Here is a 22,245-nt window from a genome sequence, read left to right on the forward strand (position 1 = left end):
CAATGAGATCCAACTGGATTTTAAAAATAATCCATCCCTCGTTCTGCTACTTTTCATTAATGGATTAGTCATCATAGTGTTCTTCTCTCCTTCTTCTGTCAACCAGGTAATACTTATAAAACTAAGCCAACAGTGAACCAACCCCCTTTCATAGCCATCCTTTGTGAACAAGAAACAAAGGGCAAGAGTTAAAATACGCATTGGAACCAATAAATCATCATCATCATCATCGTCATCTCAACAAACATACATTAAGCACCAGGGCTTCTGGTGCGCTCAAATAGAAATGCATCTTAGAAGTATTACTTTGTTTCAAAGAGCTGAGTATTCACACAGAAAAGCACCTTCGGAATACTCCTCTCATGGAAAAGAGCTCCTTACATAGATTCCTCCAATTTATGTAGTGTCTTTAAGGTACTCATCATAATCATCGAATGGCTGGCTAAATTTGTACATTTTCAGATTTTGAAGTCTGGAAGGAAAATATACCTTTTTTTTTTTTTTTTTGCATATAACATTAAATATCATTGTTACAGTATAACATGCAAACACATGCTGGCTAGGAAAATGCAACCTTTAAATAGTATTTTTCAACTTTTTTTTTTGTTTTGTTACATCTGTCCAGTCCCTTTTCCTTGTATTGTTAATTTTCCTGTTGATGCATTACCGCACCCATAGCAGAGAACTGCCTTGGAAATAGTCAAAGTGATCAACATTCTTCTCATCATTCCAGTGCAATCCACTTGTATAGAACCCCAATTTAAAAAATAGAATTATCCAAGTATCCAGTTTATTTTTGAATTTCCCAGTTTCTTTATTCTTCCACATCTTCTTCTTCTTCACAGCTGATTTGATTCTGTGACCATAATCCCATAGGCATTGGGAATGACCATTGATTTCCATCCCTCGCTTTTTGAATTGATTTTCTTTTTGACATTTTTTTATGTATGTTTTTATTTTTCTATTTTTTCATTACCTTGTTTTTTCAGTAGTTGCTGTTTTGTGTTGTTATTTCAAAAAAAAAATTTTTTTTTGAAATGATTATTATTACTCGGAAATCAAGGTGTCGAAAAGAGATTGAGTACATGGGAGGAAATCAATTAATTCACAGTGACAGCTTCCGCCTGCATATATCGAACAAGGACAGGATTCTCCTTATAATTTTCTGTGTGAGGACGAGAGAGAAAAAAATAAAAAACAAAAACAAAAAAGGAAAAGGAGGAAGGAGACAGGAGGGAGTGTGACACAGGTAAAGATAGAGGAAGGGAGGGAAAACAAAAAGAGAAAAGAGAGAAAGAAAGAAGTGGACTCAGCTTTCTGACAAAAAACAAAAACACCAGTCAACAGAGCCATGCACCAAAATGATTAGATAGCTATGGGAATGTTACCATGTTACGTTACAATATATACATATTTCAATTATTAGGTATTGGATTTTTTTTAAATTTAGGAACATGCAGTCAGGCAGACTTGTTATTGCTTGCAACAGTAGATCATGCACAGAAAATAGTAAGAAGGTATGAGGGTAGCAAAATACATACAGTACATACATACAACACACATACATACATACGCATATATATATATATATATATATATATATATATATATACATATTTCTTCGTATATATGATATATGGCTCATTAAATCCTGAGTATGGTGGTGAGGATTGATCAGGAAGCACAAAGCAGCTCCATAGGTATAAGATCAAGGTTTAATAAAAAGACAGAAAGGGAAATAAATAAGAAGGACGATCCCCTCCCCGCACCAAAAAAGTAAAAAATAAAAATAAAATAAAATGTATTGGAGAATCATATATATATATATATATATATAAATATATATATATATATATATATATATTGTTTGAACTTTTTTCATATTTTTGCCTTCATACTGCACGAAGGAAATTCTTAAGAACAATAAATATTAATATCATCGTAAAAAAATTATACCCTTGTATCCCTCTCCGCCCTATAGAAACCTCCTTTGGCTTGTGTCTCATAAGCGGAAGAGCATTTCCTGCTCCACAACAGCTTCTTCCTGGAGCACAGCTATTTGATTCGGTAGGGGGAGTCATGTCAAAGTCTTTTTATTCTTAATATATATATATATATATATATATATATATATATTCCTCAGCAAAGTGCAAAATGTTTTTTTTTTTCTTTTTTTTTTTTCTTATAATAAAAGCCAAACTTGATTTTATTTTTAAATATATCTGCATATAATCTATATTTTCATCATCCTCTTAAAAAATAACAAAATTTGTTAAAGTCTCTGTCTTATGTTTGTTCTTTTGCCAGTGTTGATGTTTGTTTTTGTAGTTATTACTAGTTAAGGTTCCCCTTATGAGTTGATTGAGTCCATGCTATAAGATGGAGGGAATGGGAGACCGCGGGCGTCTCACTGCCGATGGTGACCCAAATGGGGTAGAGATAGGAGACAGTCTGAGCGTATTCCCACTCATGCCAGCTATGCTGTTTAGACTCCGGGATTTTTCATAACCTTGATATCCATGAGATAAATGAAAAAAGAAAAAAAAAAAAAGATTATGAAGCGCAACTTATTGTGCCCAGAATCATGGACAGGGAAACTTCATACAATAAAAGCTAGAAAGGTGGCTACCCAGAAATAAAACAAGCCTTATATATGCCCATTTTCATATTCAGATCACGTTAATATTTTTTCGCGGGAAAACCGCCATAACTATTTTTTTTTTTATAAATATGTAAACTTATAATTTAAAAATTGCAACATAAATTTTTAGTGATATTTTACATTACAGTTTGCATCCTTACTTGCGGTGCATTTTTATGTTTATTGATTATTCTGGCGTGTGAATCAACATCTTAAGCAGACCATGGTACCACAAGAACCAAAGCCGCTCAACCTACCACTCTTCACCACATTTAAATTGATTTGATATAATTATTGTATAATTCCTCATATTTTTTCTTATACTATCGTAGGGTACAGTCTAAAGCCTCTGGCTTTGCATTCTGGCAGTCAGCTAGTATGTTAGACATATACCTTTTAGTGGGAAATTCCCAATAAACAGTTCTATGGCTTGATCATTCTATATAAAGACAGGAATCGAAAGCTATTTGAGGCTCAACATTGTTAAATCTCCATGCAGTCAATGACTTTTTAAAGTGGTTATCCAGGAATAGAAAAACACAGCTAATTTCCTTCAAAAGCTGCTCCCCGTCTGTCTCCAGGTTGGGTGTGGTATTACAACTTGGCTCCATTTACTTCAATGGAACTGAGCTGCAGAACCACACCCAACCTGGAGACAGACGAGGAGCATTTAAAAAAAAAGAAATTAGCTCCGTTTTTCTATTCGTGGATAACCCCTTTAAAGGGGTACTCCCACCCTAGACATCTTATTCCCTATCCAAAGGATAGGGGATAAGATGTCTGATCGCCTGTCCCATGACGTCACATGGAGCGGAGTCGTGATGTCATGGACTTCCGTTCCCGTAGTCGCGACTCAGACCCTCCAGCGGTTCCGGTAAAAAAACAGGTGGGTGCCGCATGCAATAATGCAGGGGTCCCCAGCGGCGGGACCCCCGCGATCAGACATCTTATCCCCTATCCTTTGGATAGGGGATAAGATGTCTAGGGTGGGAGTACCCCTTTAAGGTTTTCATAGCTCGAGGTGTTTGAGCAAGTAGAAATGTTCCACTAACTGCAAGACATGTGATTCTTTATGGCCACCATTATAAAAGTAGAAAGCAATGTCTCAATAAACAAACTTCTTCATTGATTTAGCCTAAAGTTTACTTCCTTGTGGCCTGTGGTTCATGAAGATCCTCAGGGCCTCTCAGTCCATTGATGCCACTGTCTTGCATATACTAAAGCCAAGCCTTTAAGGCTACGATACATTTTTGGGGCATTTTACTCTAGCCATCCCATAAGACAGTCAACATGAGAGAAAGGAACATGTTAGACTTTGTTTGACTTTACAGGTTTTAATCATCCTTGGCATTTGAAAAAAGTGAGTGATCTATCAAGTAATGTTTGCTCATGATGGCTTTAGGGATTATATGGGTCTATTCCAGACATGATGGACCTTAGTATATAGGTGTGTTCCAAGTATGATGGGTCATAATATTTGGGTCTATTCCAGACATGATGGACCTTAGTATATAGGTGTGTTCCAGGCATGATGGACCTCAGTATATAGGTGTGTTTCAGGCAGGATGGACCTCAGTATATAGGTGTGTTCCAGGCAGGATGGACCTTAGTCAACAATTTTAAAGCCAAATCCCAATGGATTAGACCTGCTGACTTGCTAACAAAGCTGTTATTATCTACGTTGTGCTTCCCTCATTTAATTATCGGGTTTGCTGCCTAGCACCTAGCTCAGGGGGTAAACAGGTGACAACCCCATCTTCCTGTAAATTTATATGACTTAAAGGGGTACTCTGCCCCTAGATATCTTATCCCCTATCCAAAGGATAGGGGATAAGATGTCTTATCGCGGGGGTCCCGCCGCTGGGGATCCCCGTGATCTCCTTGCTGCTCTTGTCGTTCAGCACTGGATGCTTGTGACATCTTAGTCATGCCCTGCTCGTAACTTCACGGTCATGCCCCCTCAATGCAAGTCTATTGGAGGGGGCGTGGCGGTAATCAGGCCCCCTCCCATAGACTTGCATTGAGGGGGCGTGGCCATTATGTCACAAGCAGGCGTGACCGTAATGTCATGAGCCTCCACCCCTCGCCAGTCATCCGGCACAGAGCGCAGTCCGCTCCGTGCACCGAATGTCTGGGGTGCCGCAGCCTAAGGGCGAAGTACCCCTTTAAGTGACCACATGGTAATCTCTCTCTATAATAATGTCAGACACATACTGGTGACATGTCAACATAATTTCTGCTCCCTGGATCCCGGGAGTGGAAATGCAGCAGATTTTACATGTATTAAATTCCAGGAAAAAACTTTTTTACTCTATATCAACTGGCTCCAGAAAGTTAAACTTCTATAAAAAAAAAATCTTAATCATTCCAATAATTATCAGCTGCTGAAGTTGAGTTGTTCTTTTCTGTCTGACAACAGTGCTCTCTGCTGACACCTCTACCTGTCTCGGGCACTACACAGAGTAAGAGAGGTTTGCTATAGGGATTTGCTTCTACTGCGGAAAGTTCCCGAGACAGGTGTCATCAGAGAGCACTTAGACAGAAGAACAACTCAACTTCAGCAGCTCAAAAGTAATGAAAGGATTAAGAATTTTTAATAGAAGTATTTTACAGATGTTTAACTTTCTGGAGCCAGTTAATATATATATATATATATATATATATATATATATATTTTTTTTTTTTTTTTTCCTGGATAACCGCTTTAAGCTCTTAGCTTCACTATTGGTAGTAGTGGGGCTTTTGGTTTACTTTACAGAAAATGGGCAACTAATCTTTTATTGTACAGCTTCAACCTAAAATGTATACAAATGTCATTGGATTGTCTCTATAGGACTCGATTGATCTAGTGTTACTTTATTACCTGCTATTGTATTCCATTATATTTGATGCTAGGGTTTTGATTTGGCAGTAGATAGAAAATATTGACTTTTGAATTATTTTATGCATATGATGGGGCATATATTTGGCTGTAATGCTTCTGAGCGGACACCAGATCGTCAATTTACAAACACAGCTCCAAGCACAAACATTTAAGGTAGCGACACAAGCAAGTTACAATGTGACCATTTCAAATGAATTATCTGGGTGACATCTTGAAAGCTGGTGCAATATACATCATGTTGTGGCCTATGGAAGCCAGTCAGATATAGGATACCTCATTAGATTTATTAAATCTGATTGGATGCCATAGTGGACAACAAATATTTCCCTTGCATGAGCAAATGCATCAAATGTAATATATAAGTCCTAAAAATTCTCCAAATTTTTCAATAAAGAGCCTTAATTACAAATAACATTATTTTTGGAGTTTTATTGTAGCTGTATTGTTATATAAGTCCTAAAAATTCTAAAAATTTTCTAATTTTTCAATAAAGAGCCTTAATTACAAATAACATTATTTTGGGAGTATTACTGTAGCTGTATTGTGTTTAAAGGGGTACTCCGGTGGAAAACATTTTTTATTTAAATCAACTGGTGCCAGAAAGTTAAACAGATTTGTAAATTACTTCTATTAAAAAATATTAATCCTTTCAGTACTTTGTAGCAGCTGTATGCTACAGAGGAAATTCTTTACTTTTCGAATTTATTTTTTGTCTTGTCCACAGCGCTCTCTGCTGACACCTCTGTCCGTGTCAAGAACTGTCCAGAGCAGCATAGGTTTGCTATGGGGATTTTCTCCTGCTCTGGACAGTTCCTGATACGGGCATCAGATGTCAGTAGAGAGCACTGTGGACAACACAAAAAAGAAATTCAAAAAATAAAGGTTTTCCTCTGTAGCAAACAGCTGCTAAAAAGTACTGGAAGGATTAAGATTTTTTTTATAGAAGTAATTTACAAATCTGTTTAACTTTCTGGCACCAGTTTATTTTCTAAAAAAAAAAAAAGTCATCCACCAGAGTAACCCTTTAAATTCAGGTTTTCCAGTGTGTTCCTTACAATCACATTGCGCCTTTTATGTTCTCTAGTTGCTGAGAGACGTCAATTAACAGCTGCATGCTAATGAAGTATACTTGGTATTGTAGCTTTGCAACAGCTAGAAAGCAACCTTTTGGAGTGGAGTTGATTTGCTAAGATTATTGTATTTTTTTTTTTTTTTAATAGGATGAATAATGGGGGAGATTTATCAAAACCTGTCCAGAGGAAAAGTTGCCCAGTTGCCCATAGCAACCAATCGGATCGCTTCCTTCATTTTGCAGAGGTCTTGTTAAAAATGAAAGAAGCGATCTGATTGGTTGCTATGGGCAACTGGGCAACTTTTCCTCTGGACAGGTTTTGATAAATCTCCCCCAATATGTAGCAAACTTCTGATCAGCCATTTTCTGCCGGAAAGCCATGATGTCATTTCTAATCTCTGAAGCATTACATGGCAACCATTGAAATGAGTGACATTGACTAAATATGCCATAAAGGGGTTAATGAGAAAGTGAACGTTCACCTTATGAACAATGGGGGAGATTTATCAAAACCTGTCCAGAGGAAAAGTTGCTGAGTTGCCCATAGCAACCAATCAGATTTCTTCTTTCATTTTGCAGAGGCCTTGTTAAAAATGAAAGAAGCGATCTGATTGGTTGCTATGGGCAACTCAGTAACTTTTTCCCTGGACAGGTTTTGATAAATTTCCCCCCATTGAATATATCTACTCAGTGTTATGGTCTTACAATTTATGGAGGTCTGTAAGGCAATTGCCAGAAGCAGTGCCTCTAGAGCAGTGTTTCCCAACCGGGGTGCCTCCAGCTGTGGCAAAACTACAACTCCCAGCATGCCCGGACAGCCAACGGCTGTCCGGGCATGCTGGGAATTGTATTTTTGCCACAGCTGGAGGCACCCTGGTTGGGAAACACTGCTCTGGAGGATAAAACAAATATGACTTGGACCTCTGTGTCCTAGTGTTTGGCGCGAATATTCGCAATGCGAATATTTATTGCGGATATCGCATATTCGTGAATATTGCGAATATAGCGCAAAATATTCGCAATTACGAATCTTCGCATTTTTTTTTTCACAGTACACATCACAGTGATCATCCCTCCCTGCTTCCAGCTTGAGGTGTAAACAAGGCTCCAATACTAAATTACTGTGTCAATTCGCATATGCGAATTTTCGCCCATATTGATGCCTCCATTCTTTTAGCTCTTTTATCACGCAATATTGCGCATGCGCATTTTATGGTGAATGCGCATGCAAATGTTATGGCGCATGGTAAAAAAAGGCAGCGAATAGTGCGAATTTAGCCAATATATGACGAATATTCGTCCATATATTCGCAAAATATCGCGAATTCGAATATGGCCTATGCCGCTCAACACCATTGTGTCCCTGCATGTAAAATAAGAAGCGCAGGAACTATAGTAAGGGCTTCTGTACATGGGGGAAGATTTATCAAAACCCGTCCAGAGGAAAAGTTGCTGAGTTGCCCATAGCAACCAATCAGGTCGCTTCTTTCATTTTTCACAGGAAATGAAAGAAGTGATCTGATTGGTTGCTATGGGCAACTCAGCAACTTTTCCTCCGCACAGGTTTTGATAAATCTCCATGAGGCCTACATCTTGTACTGATTTCAAAGCCTAAAACTTAGAAAGTACTTTGTGGGATATTTGTAGGATATTTTATGCAACACTTTATCCATTTAAAATTTATTTATTTATATATTTTTTTAATTGTGGTCAGATTTGCATGAGTTTGCTCGCTTGAGGTCTTGTTTGTGGGATAACCCATAAAGAAACTGGTCAATTGGGAGGTATGGTCATGAAACCCAGTCATGAGCTCTGAGCTACAACAATCTCTTTTGACCCTAAATATACCCAGTGCTCTCTGGCATTACCGCTTGCCATGATGAAGTCCTGTTTTTTGTCCCTTTTAGGGTGCATGCACACCACGTTTTTGCTATACAGTTCCCGTATACGGTTTCAAGTTAAAAAAACGTATGCATTGACTTAACATTGTAAACCGTATGTCAAACGCATCATCTGCTTTAGTCCGTTTTGCATCTTATACGGTTTTGTCCGTTTTTTAACCCGTAGTCTACCACGTTTTTTGGTCCGGGTAAAAAACTGTATTAAACTGTATACGTTTTTTTTTTTACATGGGAGTCAATGGGAACTGTACAGAACTGTATGTGCATAAGGTTCCATCCGGTTTTCACCATACAGTTTTTGACTTTGCACAGTTTTTTTCTTGGAATTTCAATCAAACAAGTGGAACTTCAAAATGGAGTGAAAAGTTAAAAACGTATACGGCTTTTTTCTTAAAAAACAGATGCAACCGGACATCACTTTTCAAACTGTATACGGTTTTCAACCGTATATGGGTTAAAATTTGTACACACGTTTTGATACAGTTTAGTCAGGTTTTGAGGAATCCGTTTTTCATCAAAAACCTGATACGAGAACTGTATTGCAAAAACGTGGTGTGCATGCACCCTTAGGTTCATGAATCAAACGGGTCCCTTTTTTGGAAATAACAAGCAGCGGTGCTAAGTGCCACTACCTGACTCTTTAAAATATTATCCAGCCTGACCACACTACTATGAAAGAGCCACATAGACAACATCACTGTTCTTCTCTAAATGACTGGAAGGTTTTTAAGGACAGAATAGTTTATCAGGACTACCGTATGAAGAAGTACCTGCTGTTGCCCAGTCACAAAAGCTGTATATAGGTATATCCAGACATATACTTATATACTTTATATACTTTCTCCACGTCTCCATGTGCTTACTTGAATTATTATTGCAGATGGGGCACTCCTATCCTCATCTCTTAAAGGGGTACTCTGCCCCTAGACATCTTATCCCCTATCCAAAGGATAGAGGATAAGATGTCTGATGGCAGAGGTACCGCCGCTGGGGACCCCCGCGATCTCCCTGCTGCACCCGGCATTTGTTTAGATCGTCGGGTGCAGCGCCAGAGGCTCGTGACGTCACAGTCATGGCCCGCTCGTGATGTCACAGCCACGCCCCCTCAATGGAAGTCTATGGGAGGGGGCGTGAAGGTCATCAATCCCCCTCCCATAGACTTGCATTGAGGGGGCATGGCTGTGATGTCATAAGCAGGCCATGACGTCATGAGCCTCTGCCCCGTATTACCAGTCATCCAGCATGCAGCGAAGTTCACTCAGTGCACTGGATGTCTGGGGTGCCGGCGGAGTACCCCTTTAAAGAGGTTTAGAAGATTTATGCTCAAATTCTGGATTAATAGGGGAAGGGCCACCATTCATGTCCCTCTTCTATAAATTTTGAGCTAATAAGAGAGGAGTCTATGCTCAGGACCCTCTTCTATAAACCAAAGAGCCGCTGCGAAGACCATCTATCTCTTTGGATTCAATGGACACTACGTAATGCTTCAAATGTCTTCCGTAGGTGCTGCAGGGGAATTAAACACTTGATTCCAGCTTCCAATACTGCTATGAGAATAAATTCATAATATCTATCTTAGCAAAACCAGCTCCACTGAATTTAGTCAACTTCATTGCTCAATATTACTTCTTGAAGAACATCCAATTGTTCTATCGGCTGTCTAATTGTTTTCTCAATGGGTTTGCCTAAACGGTATGTGTTTGATTACAACAACACGGCTGCATTCTACCAGAAACAGAAGATCAGGTAACTGGGGCTACAAGGCCAGACAAAGCCTATGGATCAGACCGCAGATGTTTCTAGAATAAACTAGCCATGTTTTTCTAATCACATATGTGCCCGTGGACTGTATTCCTATGAATATTGGTTAAGATTACAAAAATGTCTACCTTCAATGTTAGCGGAAGATAATCAGAGTCAGTGATACATTTGCTTAGCGCTACCTCAATAGCCATTATAAAGCATGGTGTATAAGCAGGCATGCAGCAAACTGACCGAGACAGCTAACAAATTCATACACATAGTCAAACAAGACATGGACCCAGCAGCAGGGAATAGTCGAGGTTGATGGATCTCGATCACTTTACTGTGGACACATGCAACTTTCTCCTGCCAAGTGTTACTTTGCTTTTTGCTTGCATTAAAGCTCGGGGATCCAATATGATTGTCAGATTTTGATCCTATGTACTGTATCTTCAGACCTGTCTTTTGCATTGTGGGTGTCCATATAGAGTTTGGCCGACATTTATCATTGTCTTTAGACAGTTTTTTTGTGTCTAGAAAAGGCGCAAAAAAGGCCCAAGCGGGGTTTATTTGCGCCTTTCTTGCGCCTTTTGGTTCACACATTTCTGCAGATTTTGAGTCGCAATCCACAGATTTTGGCAATACGCATGATATGGAAGGGTTTTATGAACTGCACCTTTTTGTGAAAAGGCACGAAACCACCAAAAAGTCTCTAAAACCACACCAGCCCAGACTTAGCTTAGCTTCTTGGTGTATGTGAAGAATGAAATTTTAGAAAATGTGACCTGCAAAAAATGTATCAAATGCTCTGCTACCTTTTAATAAATTTGGTGCTCCAACACATCACCAGCACACAAACACCAAACGCTAAAAAGCTAAGCTAAGTCTGGGCTGGTGTAGTTTTAGAGGCTTTTCAGTGGCTTTGCACCTTTTTTGCGCCTTTTCACAAAAAAGTGCAGTTCATAAAACCCTTCCATATCATGCGTATTGCCAAAATCAGTGGATTGCAACTCAAAATCAGCAGAAATGTGTAAACCAAAAGGTGCAAAACAGATGCAAATAAACCCTGCTTGTGCTTTTTTTGCGCCTTTTCTAGACACAAAAATACAGTCTAAAGACAATGATAAATGTCGGCCTGTATGTCCAAACATTGCTCAGCAGTACTGGCATCAGATTCTGCTATTTGTTGGTCTCGGCCCATGATAAGTATTTGGTTGATGTTCAGCACGGGAAGAAAGCACAATTCTCACAGTAACGACATCTCCGCCAACCTTACCCGCTACGCTTATACACTACCAACAGTGGGCACCACACCGCTATAAGCATGAATTATTTACAACACTGGTACTGTAATTATTAGACCTGACTTGCCTCAAAAGTGAGCACTGAATAAATCAGCTTCAAGGTTTTACTAGGGCTAAGAGGGAACAAAATAAAACACACACACACAACGTACACACATAAACAAAAAAGAAAAAAAGGAGCTCAATATCAGAATTTAGTGTTGAATAAAAATTGGATCTGGAAACGAAATATATTATGGTTATCACTAGAGTTTTTAACTTTGTTAGTTTTAAGTCACTTCTTAAGTAGGGTGTTAAAGGGTTGTATAAGACTAGAAAAACATTGACTTCTTCCAGAAACAGTGCCATGCCTGTCCATGGATTGTGTCTGGTATCACAGCTCAAGTGAATAGAGGTGAGCTGCAATACCATATATAACCTGTGGATAGGTGGGGCGCTATTCCTGGAGGAAAGCAGACATGTTTTTCCTAATCCTGTATAACCCATTTATGAGAAAACATTTCAATAAAGGAAAAGCAGACATTTTGTGGGCCTTACCAATATTCAAGGGAATGCAACCTTCACAATTACAAATGTTAATATCTGTGCCCTGCTGGTTCCTAAAGAACTGCTAGACCCCATTGTAAAATACCCACAGGGACTGTATGTACCAGCATCATGATCCACCTGTCAATCTGGATTATTCATTTCTTAATGTGGGAAATGGGATGGATCATAGCGCCACATTGTGCACCTCCTACTGGTGTCATGCGCTGAAGGGGACGTACGGAAGAATACATCGGGTAACCATAATTTTGGGCATAAGACTAACCCATCTCTGGGAAAAAGCGTCCAAGTGCTGGGACCAGCCCCCCGCGCGATTTCCTGAATGAGGCCCCGGCAGTCTACCGGAAGCATCCGTTCCGACCCTCATAGGAAGCCACGGCCGACACACCACCTCCATGTATCTCTATGGGATATGTGGAGGGGGCGTGTCAGCCGGCGCTCCGTAGGGGGGTCAGCACGCCCCCTTCCTACAGACTGCCGGGGCCCCGTTGAGGAGATCACGGGGGTCCCAGCGCTCTGACCCCCCGCGATCTATAACTTATCCCCTATCCTTTCGATAGGGGAAAAGTTATCTTTCATCACAGAACTTTAAAGGGGTAAATCGCTGCCCAGCGTTTGGAACAAACTGTTCCGAACGCTGGAGCCAGGAGCTCGTGACTTCATAGCCCCACCACCTCATTATGTCACAACCCGACCCCTCAATGCAAGTCTATGGGAAGGGGGCGTGATGGCTGTCACACCCCCTCCCATAGACTTGCTTTGAGGGGGTGGGGTGTGACGTCATGAGGGGGCGGGACTATGACGTCACGAGCTCCCGACGCCGGCTCCAGCGATCGGAACAGTTTGTTCTAAACACTGAGCAGCGGAGTACCCCTTTAAGTAACACTTGTAATGAACCCGGTCTGACCAGCAGTTGGCCTTCAATACTTCACTTGAAGATGATTGAAGATGCTTATTTTGAAGGACCACATAGAGAACACATAAGTAACTCCTCCAAAAAAGTTTGCCTTGTCCCTTGACAAATGTGGGAGGCTGGAATCAACCTGCATTAGCCAATTTTGTCATCGTTGGCCATTACTATGGATGACTAAATCTGTTGCTGCCCATTAGGAAAATTCTTGGTGGCCACATCTGCTCATGTATGGGGAAATTTTAGAAGTCTAAGAAATATTTGGCCTAAATTATCATTAACAGCAGTGTTTTCCATGCGCGGTCCTCAAGAACCCCCAACAAGTCATGTTTTCAGGATTTCCTTATCACAGATGATAAAATTATGGTCAGTGCATCAGGCATCACCACTACTATATTACCTGTGAAAGACTAAGGAAGTCATAAAAACATGACCTGTTGGGGGCACTTGAGAACCGTGCTTGAGAAACACTGATGTACAATATATATTTGAGTTCCTTTTTATTCGTTTTCTTAGGTTCAGTACAAGAATAATGACCCAGACCTATCTTTGGTAGATAATGAACGTGTACTTTATTTATCTAAATCTTTGTTCATTCTATGCTGAAGAGTCCGGCGGTCCTAATCAGTGATTGACAATTATCACTGTATTTACACTTATACAGGGAAGGCTGTCAATCACCGATTAGGACCTCCCACTGGACTCCTAAGCCTGAAATGAGCAGAGGTTTAAAGGGGTTATCCAGGAAAAAAAACTTTATATATATATATATATATATATATATATATATATATATATATCAACTGGCTCCAGAAAGTTAAACAGATTTGTAAACTACTTCTATTAAAAAATCTTAATCCTTTCATTACTTATGAGCTTCTGAAGTTAAAGTTGTTCTTTTCTGTCTAAGTGCTCTCTGATGACACGTGTCTCGGGAACCGCCCAGTTTAGAAGAGGTTTGCTATAGGGATTTGCTTCTAAACTGGGCAGTTCCCGAGACACGTGTCATCAGAGAGCACTTAGACAGAAAAGAACAACCTTAACTTCAGAAGCTCATAAGTACTGAAAGGATTAAAAAAAATTATAGAAGTAATTTACAAATCTGTTTAACTTTCTGGAGCCAGTTGATATATAAAAAAAAGTTTTTTTTCCTGGATAACCCCTTTAAATGAATAATTACATGTTTTAATGGAAAGTTTCTAACAAAACTACGTATCAATCTGCTTAGCTTCTTCTACTCTATAACATGCTGCCAGCAGCTCAGATAACATTTTCTAGGTACCATTTAAAAGGATTTATAGATTGGAAAAAAAAAAATTAGAAACGGTGCCTCAGTTGTCTATGGGCTGTTTCTAGTATTGCAATTCCATGTTCACTTGAATAGAATTAAGCTGCAATACCATCTCATGAACAAGAAGGGAACCAAGCTTTTCTAGCCACATACAACCCTTGCAATACATCTGCTTTATTCCTATATTTTACTCATATAGACTTTAAATATTCTAAAATTATTCAGCCTTATACTTTTTTTTTATATACTAAATTGTTATATAAAATTATATTATTATATAATATTATGTGTTTTTTATATTTAAATGTAATAAATATTTGACTGCATTATTATATATATTATTTTATTTATAATTAGATGAGTTGGCTTTTTATGAAATATTAAACATGGTAAAAAACTGAAATCCAATTTTCCTCTAGTCGGATGTTTGAAACCTCGCTTTAGAATTCAGAATCTGGCGACCACAGGCATCGTATTTTATGCGATTATATGCCAGCAGCTGGCTGATTGCTCTTGTATAGCCAGGTATGGAGTACTGCTGTGTAAGGCTTTCTAACTAAATTTGATTTATATATTTTGTTGCTTTGGTTATATTTAATAATGGGGAAATTAGTAAAAGCTCTAAACTTGGTATTATCTAACCGGGATTTTCAGAGCTGACGTTTTCTATGAAATACTGTTGTAGTCAAGCAAAGGGAGAGGGCACAAAGTACTTCAAGGGGTACTCCGCCCCTTAACATCTTATCCCCCATCCAAAGGACAGGGGATAAGATGTCTGATCACGGGGGTCCCAACGCTGGGGATCCCCTGAGATCTCCCTGCTGCACCCGGCATTTCTGTAGAGCATCAGGTACAGTGTCGGAGGCTCATGATGTCACAATCACGCCCCACTCATGATATCTACTACGCGTCCCCTCTATGCAAGTCTATGGGAGGTGTGTGACACGCCCCCTCTCATAGACTTGCATTGAGGGGGAGTGGCCATGATGTCACCAGCGGGGTGTGACTGTAATGTCGCGAGCCTCCGCCCTGCACCGCCAGTCATCCGGCACCGAGTGAAGTTCGCTCCGTGCACCGGATGTCTGGGGTGCCGCAGCCGAGATCGCTTTGGATAGGGGATAAGATGTCTTGGGGTGAAGTGCACCTTTAACTGGAGGACAAAAAATGTATTAGGCTACTATACAAAAAGGATTAGAATGATCAAATGCTCATTAGAGCAATGATGCCTTCTCCGACTCTCATCTCCCCCACCGACCAGCTGACAAAAGGTTCTGCAGCACCAGTGAGAGCACCTCGCCCCTTCGATCAGCTGATTGGTAGGGGTGCCAAGAGTTAGACTTTTTAGGTGGAGTAAACTGTAAGATAACTGCCTACCAAGAGTGGATATTGTGGTGTTTGTGGGAAACCCTCAAATCAGACTCTAAAAAATGGAAACCATAATGAGAAATCTATTGTGTATGAGAGGCTGTACGTATGTGGACCAAATGTGACCCAGTCCGTCCAACGCAATCCATTCTGAGGATGGATTATACCTAATATTCTTTATAATGCTCTCATAGTCTGCCATAAAATGTATTTTTCCTTACCTTGATGACAACATGGCTTCCTGTAAGGTCCAATTATTACTCATATACACTGCATCTATTTTATGTAATCTGAGATTTGCCGATCTCAAGTGCAGATGCCAGGTACAGCTTGCCGATGACATCAAATGAGCTTTGTTTAGATACTATCAAATGGTGACTTGGCCATTGTGTGATGGTAACTTGAATCAAGAAGGCAGATGGTTCAGCCCTACATCTGCTTCCTTCTACCACCTGCCAATAGGGAGGGTTATTAAAGAATGATCTGAATAAGTCAGATTGCATCCAAAGGCTTGGTTGATACTTTGCTTCCAAGACAGTTCAACATGCATTTTGATGTGAAGCCTTTGGGTATCAGATCATTTGATAACCTGACTTTAGTAAATGAAATGTGAGTAAAATGAGGTAGGATCCATACTTGGCTGGTGGCACATTGTACATATGGTATCTTAGGAAGCTTATCACTTCTAGCCAAGACACAAATCACCATAAATATGGATCTGGAGCTTATGAATAGGATTACTTGGTGCATTGCAAACAAAAATGAGCAAGGTTTGTACTTAATGAGGGTGAGAAAAGGGAGGCCCCTTTCATGCTACTCACCCCTAAGGCATCATGCATCCTACTGCTTGATCCATGTGGCTGCATTGGCATTGAGGTCATGCAGGAGATCAACGTCTTGTTTGTACCAGTCGTCGTGCTGAGGTGATGGAGTGCAGGCGTTGATAGCTGAAGAGCGAAGGGCGCAGGCAATGACAATGAAACATGGATGACAATGAAAATAAACAAACAAAAAAAAAAAGATATGTTTAAATGTAGATGGTTTTATAGAGATGCACTGCCCCCATACTTCCAGCAGGTGTGTCGGCCTATGTAGACCTTACATACTGTAAGATACAGGAGATCACACCTTTTATGACATAACATGACATAACAATATACAGAAACTTGAGCAGCTGTCTTAGGCTTGGTATTGGATTGCTAATATCCTGAAAACATTACAGCAAATAACGGCAGAGGATTCCATAGATTTACAATCTCAAATCAAGTAAATATACTTAGCTTTGCTGGACGTCACCATTTGTAGAACCTCCAAAGGTGCTACGTCCTATTGGCAAAGCATGACTATGCCTCTAATGTTCCTCTGACCACAAGCTTGTTTTTGCATCAAAACATTTTTCCAGGATATTACACGGATGGCCTTTCTTGAGAATATGCTGCAATGTATGATCGTTTAACCTTAGGGATCCCACAATGATCTAGGGAAGAACAATGCGGCAGTGGAGGTCCATGGCTCTTTCACTGCCCAGAAGAGAGGTATTCATACAGTTAAAGGGATACTCCACTGGAAAACATTTTTTTTTAAATCAACTGGTGCCAGAAAGTTAAACAGATTTGTAAATTACTTCCATTAAAAAATCTTAATCCTTTTGGTACTTATTAGCTGCTGTATGATCCACAGGAAGTTCTTTTCTTTTTGAATTTCCTTTCTGCCCGACCACAGTTCTCGCTGCTGACACCTTTGTGCATTTTAAGAACTGTCCAGAGCAGGAGCAAATCCCCATAAAAAACTATCCTGCTCTGGACAGTTCCTGACATGGACAGAGGTGTCAGCAGAGAGCACTATGATCAGACATAAAAAAAAAATTCAAACAGAAAAGAACTTTCGGTGGAGCTGATAAGTACTGGAGGGCTTAAGATTTTTTAATAAAAGTAATTTACAAATCTGTTTAACTTTCTGGCACCAGTTGATTTAAAAATAAAAAACGTTTTACCCCCTTTAAGACTCTTGTTCACTTGAATGGGAAAAGCTGCAGTAACAGACACAGCCACATATGTAAGGACTTTACTGTGGCTGGGAACTCCAATGAAAGTGCCATGGTGGTCAAGCTGGTGCCCCATTGTTGTGCATCCCCTACCAATCATACATTGCCGGTCTATTCTTATCTAGTGAGAAGAAATGCTAAACCAATAAATCGAATGCTTATAATTTAGCAAATGGAAATGTTAATGGAAGCTGCATTAGTCAGTGACTAGTTAGAATAGTGCTATAAAATTAGTAACTGTTATCACTTATCACTATTAAAAATTCAATTAGAATCCAATTTCCTTTTGAAACTCTTATTTTAAGAAGTAGTATTATCCCATGGGTTCACTATATTCCATAAGCTTAATACACATCTATATCGGTCACAATCCAACTCTGGTTGTCACGTCAAAATATTAAACATATCTCAAAGGGGTACTCCGCTGCTCAGCGTTTGGAACAAAATGTTCCGAATGCTTAGAGCCGGGAGCTCTTGTCTTCATTGCCCCGCCAAATCATGATGTCACACCACGCCCCCTCAATGCAAGTCTATGGGAGGGGGCGTGACAGCCGTCACGCCCCCTCCCATAGACTTGCATTGAGAGGGCGGGACGTGACGTCATGAGGGGCGGGGCTATGGCGTCACCAGCTCCCGGCTCTAAGCGTTCGGAACATTTTGTTCCAAACGCTGAACAGCGGAGTACCCCTTTAAGATATATCTTTTACAAGGGTATAGGTATCATTGAGGCAGCTCAGGTTGGCCTTGTCCATTTTTTTTAATGGAAGACGAGAACCTGTTCAAGGATAACCTCTACACTGACCATTTGTTAGTGAATAAAGTTTTGGGGAATCGTTCTGAGGCCCATGTAAAAGAAATGGGAGCAGACAAACATCAAGTCCTTTTATCTCACCTGGTTAGAGGTGTGGTTGTATGAACCCACACCACAATAGGGTTCTATTTTAATCCCCTTCTCCCTTTCCTATATACGTGTGTGTGTGTGTGTGTATGTTGGCAATGGAGTTACCAATGGGGCAAAGTGGTGCACAGTGTCTCTTGGTGCTTATACCAAGTTTATCTATAGGATATGGTAGAAGATGAAAGTTTACAGTGAAGTGTGCAATAATATGATTATTTTAGTACGTGAATACAGCAATGGCTTTGTTTAAGTCGATGTATACCCACAGGGTGTTGGGCATCTCTCAGTAATGCCCTGTGGGTAATCCGTGTGTGATAACACAATACATACAACAGGCACCATCTTCTTCCTCACTTCATAAATGGCCTGTGTGATACAGAAAAATCCAATAGTCCGTTTCAACATAACAGTGATACTTTCTGTGAAAAAAATGACAGCTACGGTATGCTTACCGTAGGCACATAGATGTCCGCACACTGACATACAAGTACTATATACAACAGCCCTTTTAGCAGTCAGTTCATACATGCTACCAGAAACAGCAACTGTACTGCAGATGGTGAGTACTCGGAGGAGACGGGGATTTGACTTCTTACAAAACCCTGCAAGCATATTATTGTTGTATTTGTAATTAAGGAATTATAGGCTTATTTGCCGACATATCAAGTCTTTAAGTAACTTGGAGCAATGTTAATCTTTTGTTTCAGGTGCACGAAAAGAAAGGACAGTAGCCAGCACTCACCATCCAGGGGTCCTTTATTGCTTGAAGTGGTGCGTGTTCATACAGACAGCGGGCAGGGTGAAGAGGATGGGGGTATCAGGACAGCACTGTTTTGCGCTTCCTTGCGCTTCCACGAGCTTGTGGAAGCGCAAGGAAGCGCGAAACAGTGCTGTCCTGATACCCCCATTCTCTTCACCCTGCCCGCTGTCTGTATGAACACGCACCACTTCAAGCAATAAAGGACCCCTGGATGGTGAGTGCTGGCTACTGTCCTTTCTTTTCGTGCACCTGTTGTATATCCACTATTTAGCATTATGCACAGCCACAACCAGGGGAGGTGCTAGGAGTCTTCTGGCTATCTAATCCAGGGAAATTGTTCGGAATACTTGTGGTGGAGTTGCCGGTGTACGCCTGTCTTACCGAATTAATCTTTTGTTTGCCATGTGCTGAAGAATGTAATTTGAGTGTTAGGTGTGTCATTGGGAGTAATATACTGGTTTAGGCCAGTGCTATAATATCATACTTTGCTGATGGACTGGATTTACCTACAGGTACTGTATAACAACCCTATACCTATAGGTGGTGGGTGGAAAGGGAATGCTGCCTATTGACTTTACTTATATTGCTTTACAATTTTGAAAGCTCCTGTTATAGCATTTTATGCAAAGAACATTTTTCTTTCCAGTGCATGAATGGGAAACTGCACAAACAGATCTATCTACTAAACCTTCCCTGGTGTTATTTGACAGGTATTGACCTTCTGTGTGCCAGACCAGTGCTTCCCAAGTTCTCCTAAGTACTAGACCATTTCTTCCCTAGTTCATCTGTCCTTCCTTTGCCAGCTCATTTATGTGCCAGTCCACCTCTTCTACATTTACATCTCCATTCTATCTGCACACTATACCACCTTTTCCTGAGTTCTTTAATGGGCCAGCACAACTCTCTCAGATCTCATGTGTTCCTGTTGACTCCTTCCTTAGCTCTCCCTTAATGTATGAGAACACCCCTTTCCTATTTCTGCTATGTGCCACATGCTTTCTTTACCAGTTCTTTTATGTGCAAGGCTAATACTTTCTCAATTTTCTGTATGCCAGGCCACACCTTCTCTAGTTTTCTGAGTGCCAAGCCACACCTTCCCTAGTTTCCTGAGTGCCAGGCCACACCTTCTCTAGTTTTCTGAGTGCCAAGCCACACCTTCTCTAGTTTCCTGAGTGCCAGGCCACACCTTCTCTAGTTTCCTGAGTGCCAGGCCACACCTTCTCTAGTTTCCTGAGTGCCAGGCCACACCTTCTCTAGTTTCCTGAGTGCCAGACCACACCTTCCCTAGTTTTCTGAGTTCCAGGCCATACCTTCTCTAGTTTCCTGAGTGCCAGGCCACACCTTCCCTAGTTTCCTGAGTGCCAGGCCACACCTTCTCTAGATTTCTGAGTGCCAGACCACACCTTCCCTAGTTTTCTGAGTGCCAGGCCACACCTTCTCTAGTTTCCTGAGTGCCAGGCCAGACCTTCCCTAGTTTCCTGAGTGCCAGACCACACCTTTTTTTAGTTTTCTGAGTGCCAGACCACACCTTCCCTAGTTTCCTGAGTGCCAGGCTGCACCTTCTCTAGTTTTCTGAGTGCCAGACCACACCTTCCCTAGTTTTCTGAGTGCCAGACCACACCTTTCTAGTTTTCAGAGTGCCAGGCCACACCTTCCCTAGTTTTCTGAGTGCCAGACTACTTCTCCAGTTTTCCCTGTGGGCTAGGTCACACCTTCCTCAGATGTTCAATGTGCCAGGCCACCCCTTCCTCTGATGTTCAATGTGCCAGGCCATCCCTTCCTCAGTTTTGCTAACAAATTGGTTGTCCTATGCAATATTTTACTATTTTACTATTTTAATCTGCAGCGTGAGCTCATTTACAGAAATCGTGAAGACAAGAAACAATGTCAATGAAATGGAATTTGTAATGAACATGCATGAAACAATTTTCAACTCAGGTTAGCTTGTGGGAATGACAAGACAGTACAGTAAGGCCCACATAACTTGTCAGGATAACTGTTGGCGTCTTCTATTGAAGTTACCTAAGATACTTCATGGTCAATATGAACAAAATGAACCAGTCACCATCCAAACAACCAATGAAATGGAAAGAGTGGCTAATGGCACCATGACACTTTCTAATAGAGTAATATCTAAAACTTGTGAAGATACAAAAGATCACAGTATTGTTCAGTGCTGGTGCGGGGTGAAAATGGTCATGGTCTATTAATACAGACTATGGTAGGACATCAACATACAGAACGCTCACACATCCAAACATACAGTAATATGGACACATATTCTATAATCTACAACCAACCCTTGACATGTAGTGTTACAACTGCATACAATAGGTTACGGTCACGTATGCACTGGTCTTTTGCATGACAGCTCAACCCACCATGCATGACAAGGATAGGGGTATGCGGACTAATGTAGCTGCAGTAGTGCTTTTACAAGATTTTGGTACAAGTAGCAAAATCTATTGGGGTATGTGGGTAATGGGAGTATTACATTTGTAAAGTAATTAAACCTCAGTCAAATATCGGGCCATTATGGTCTGTCACATGAGCTGAAAAACAAAAGAGCAACAAAAGACACAGAGGGACAGGACATATAACATGAGAACATGGTTACGACTATCCTGGCATTTCTAGATTTTCCAACATACAAACATTGAAACAATATCACATATGAGCATGCTGAGATAACATTGGGGTGTTCCATGATGCCTACATCCTTCCATTGACCATGCTGTCTTATTGGACTTTGATTCCACCCCAACACCTTCACCCATCACCTCAGGTTCCTAATTCTGGAGAGTTCTGAGGTACAAAGGGTGTATGACCCAGAGGCGATGTGGTCATTATTTGTGAACTGCTGGAGGAGAGTAACCCCTTGATACA

General features: G+C 40.5%; 1 protein-coding gene across 12 annotated transcripts in view; it reads right to left on the reverse strand.

Annotated features, from left to right (window-relative positions):
- Positions 1-471: 471 nt before the first annotated feature.
- The window catches only part of LOC130293972 (potassium voltage-gated channel subfamily C member 1-like), a 129,068-nt gene continuing 107,294 nt past the window's right edge, over positions 472-22,245 (reverse strand). The window contains exons 4-6 of one of the 12 annotated variants that reach the window (XR_008848336.1): positions 16,479-16,604; positions 11,613-11,658; positions 472-1,165 (exon numbers count right to left, since the gene is read on the reverse strand). Coding sequence is in view for 7 of the 12 variants with exons in the window: in XM_056543311.1 (XP_056399286.1) it covers positions 2,373-2,509 (137 nt within the window). In the remaining 5 variants the exon portion in view is untranslated. Of the gene's footprint in view, positions 2,510-11,329; positions 11,659-15,878; positions 16,110-16,478; positions 16,763-18,865; positions 18,966-22,245 lie in introns of those variants that run through there. The other 11 variants (XR_008848337.1, XR_008848335.1, XR_008848339.1 and 8 more) reach the window with 11 other exon arrangements.

Source organism: Hyla sarda, chromosome 10, assembly GCF_029499605.1.
Source record: "Hyla sarda isolate aHylSar1 chromosome 10, aHylSar1.hap1, whole genome shotgun sequence".
In the NCBI taxonomy this organism is placed as follows: Eukaryota; Metazoa; Chordata; class Amphibia; order Anura; family Hylidae; genus Hyla; species Hyla sarda.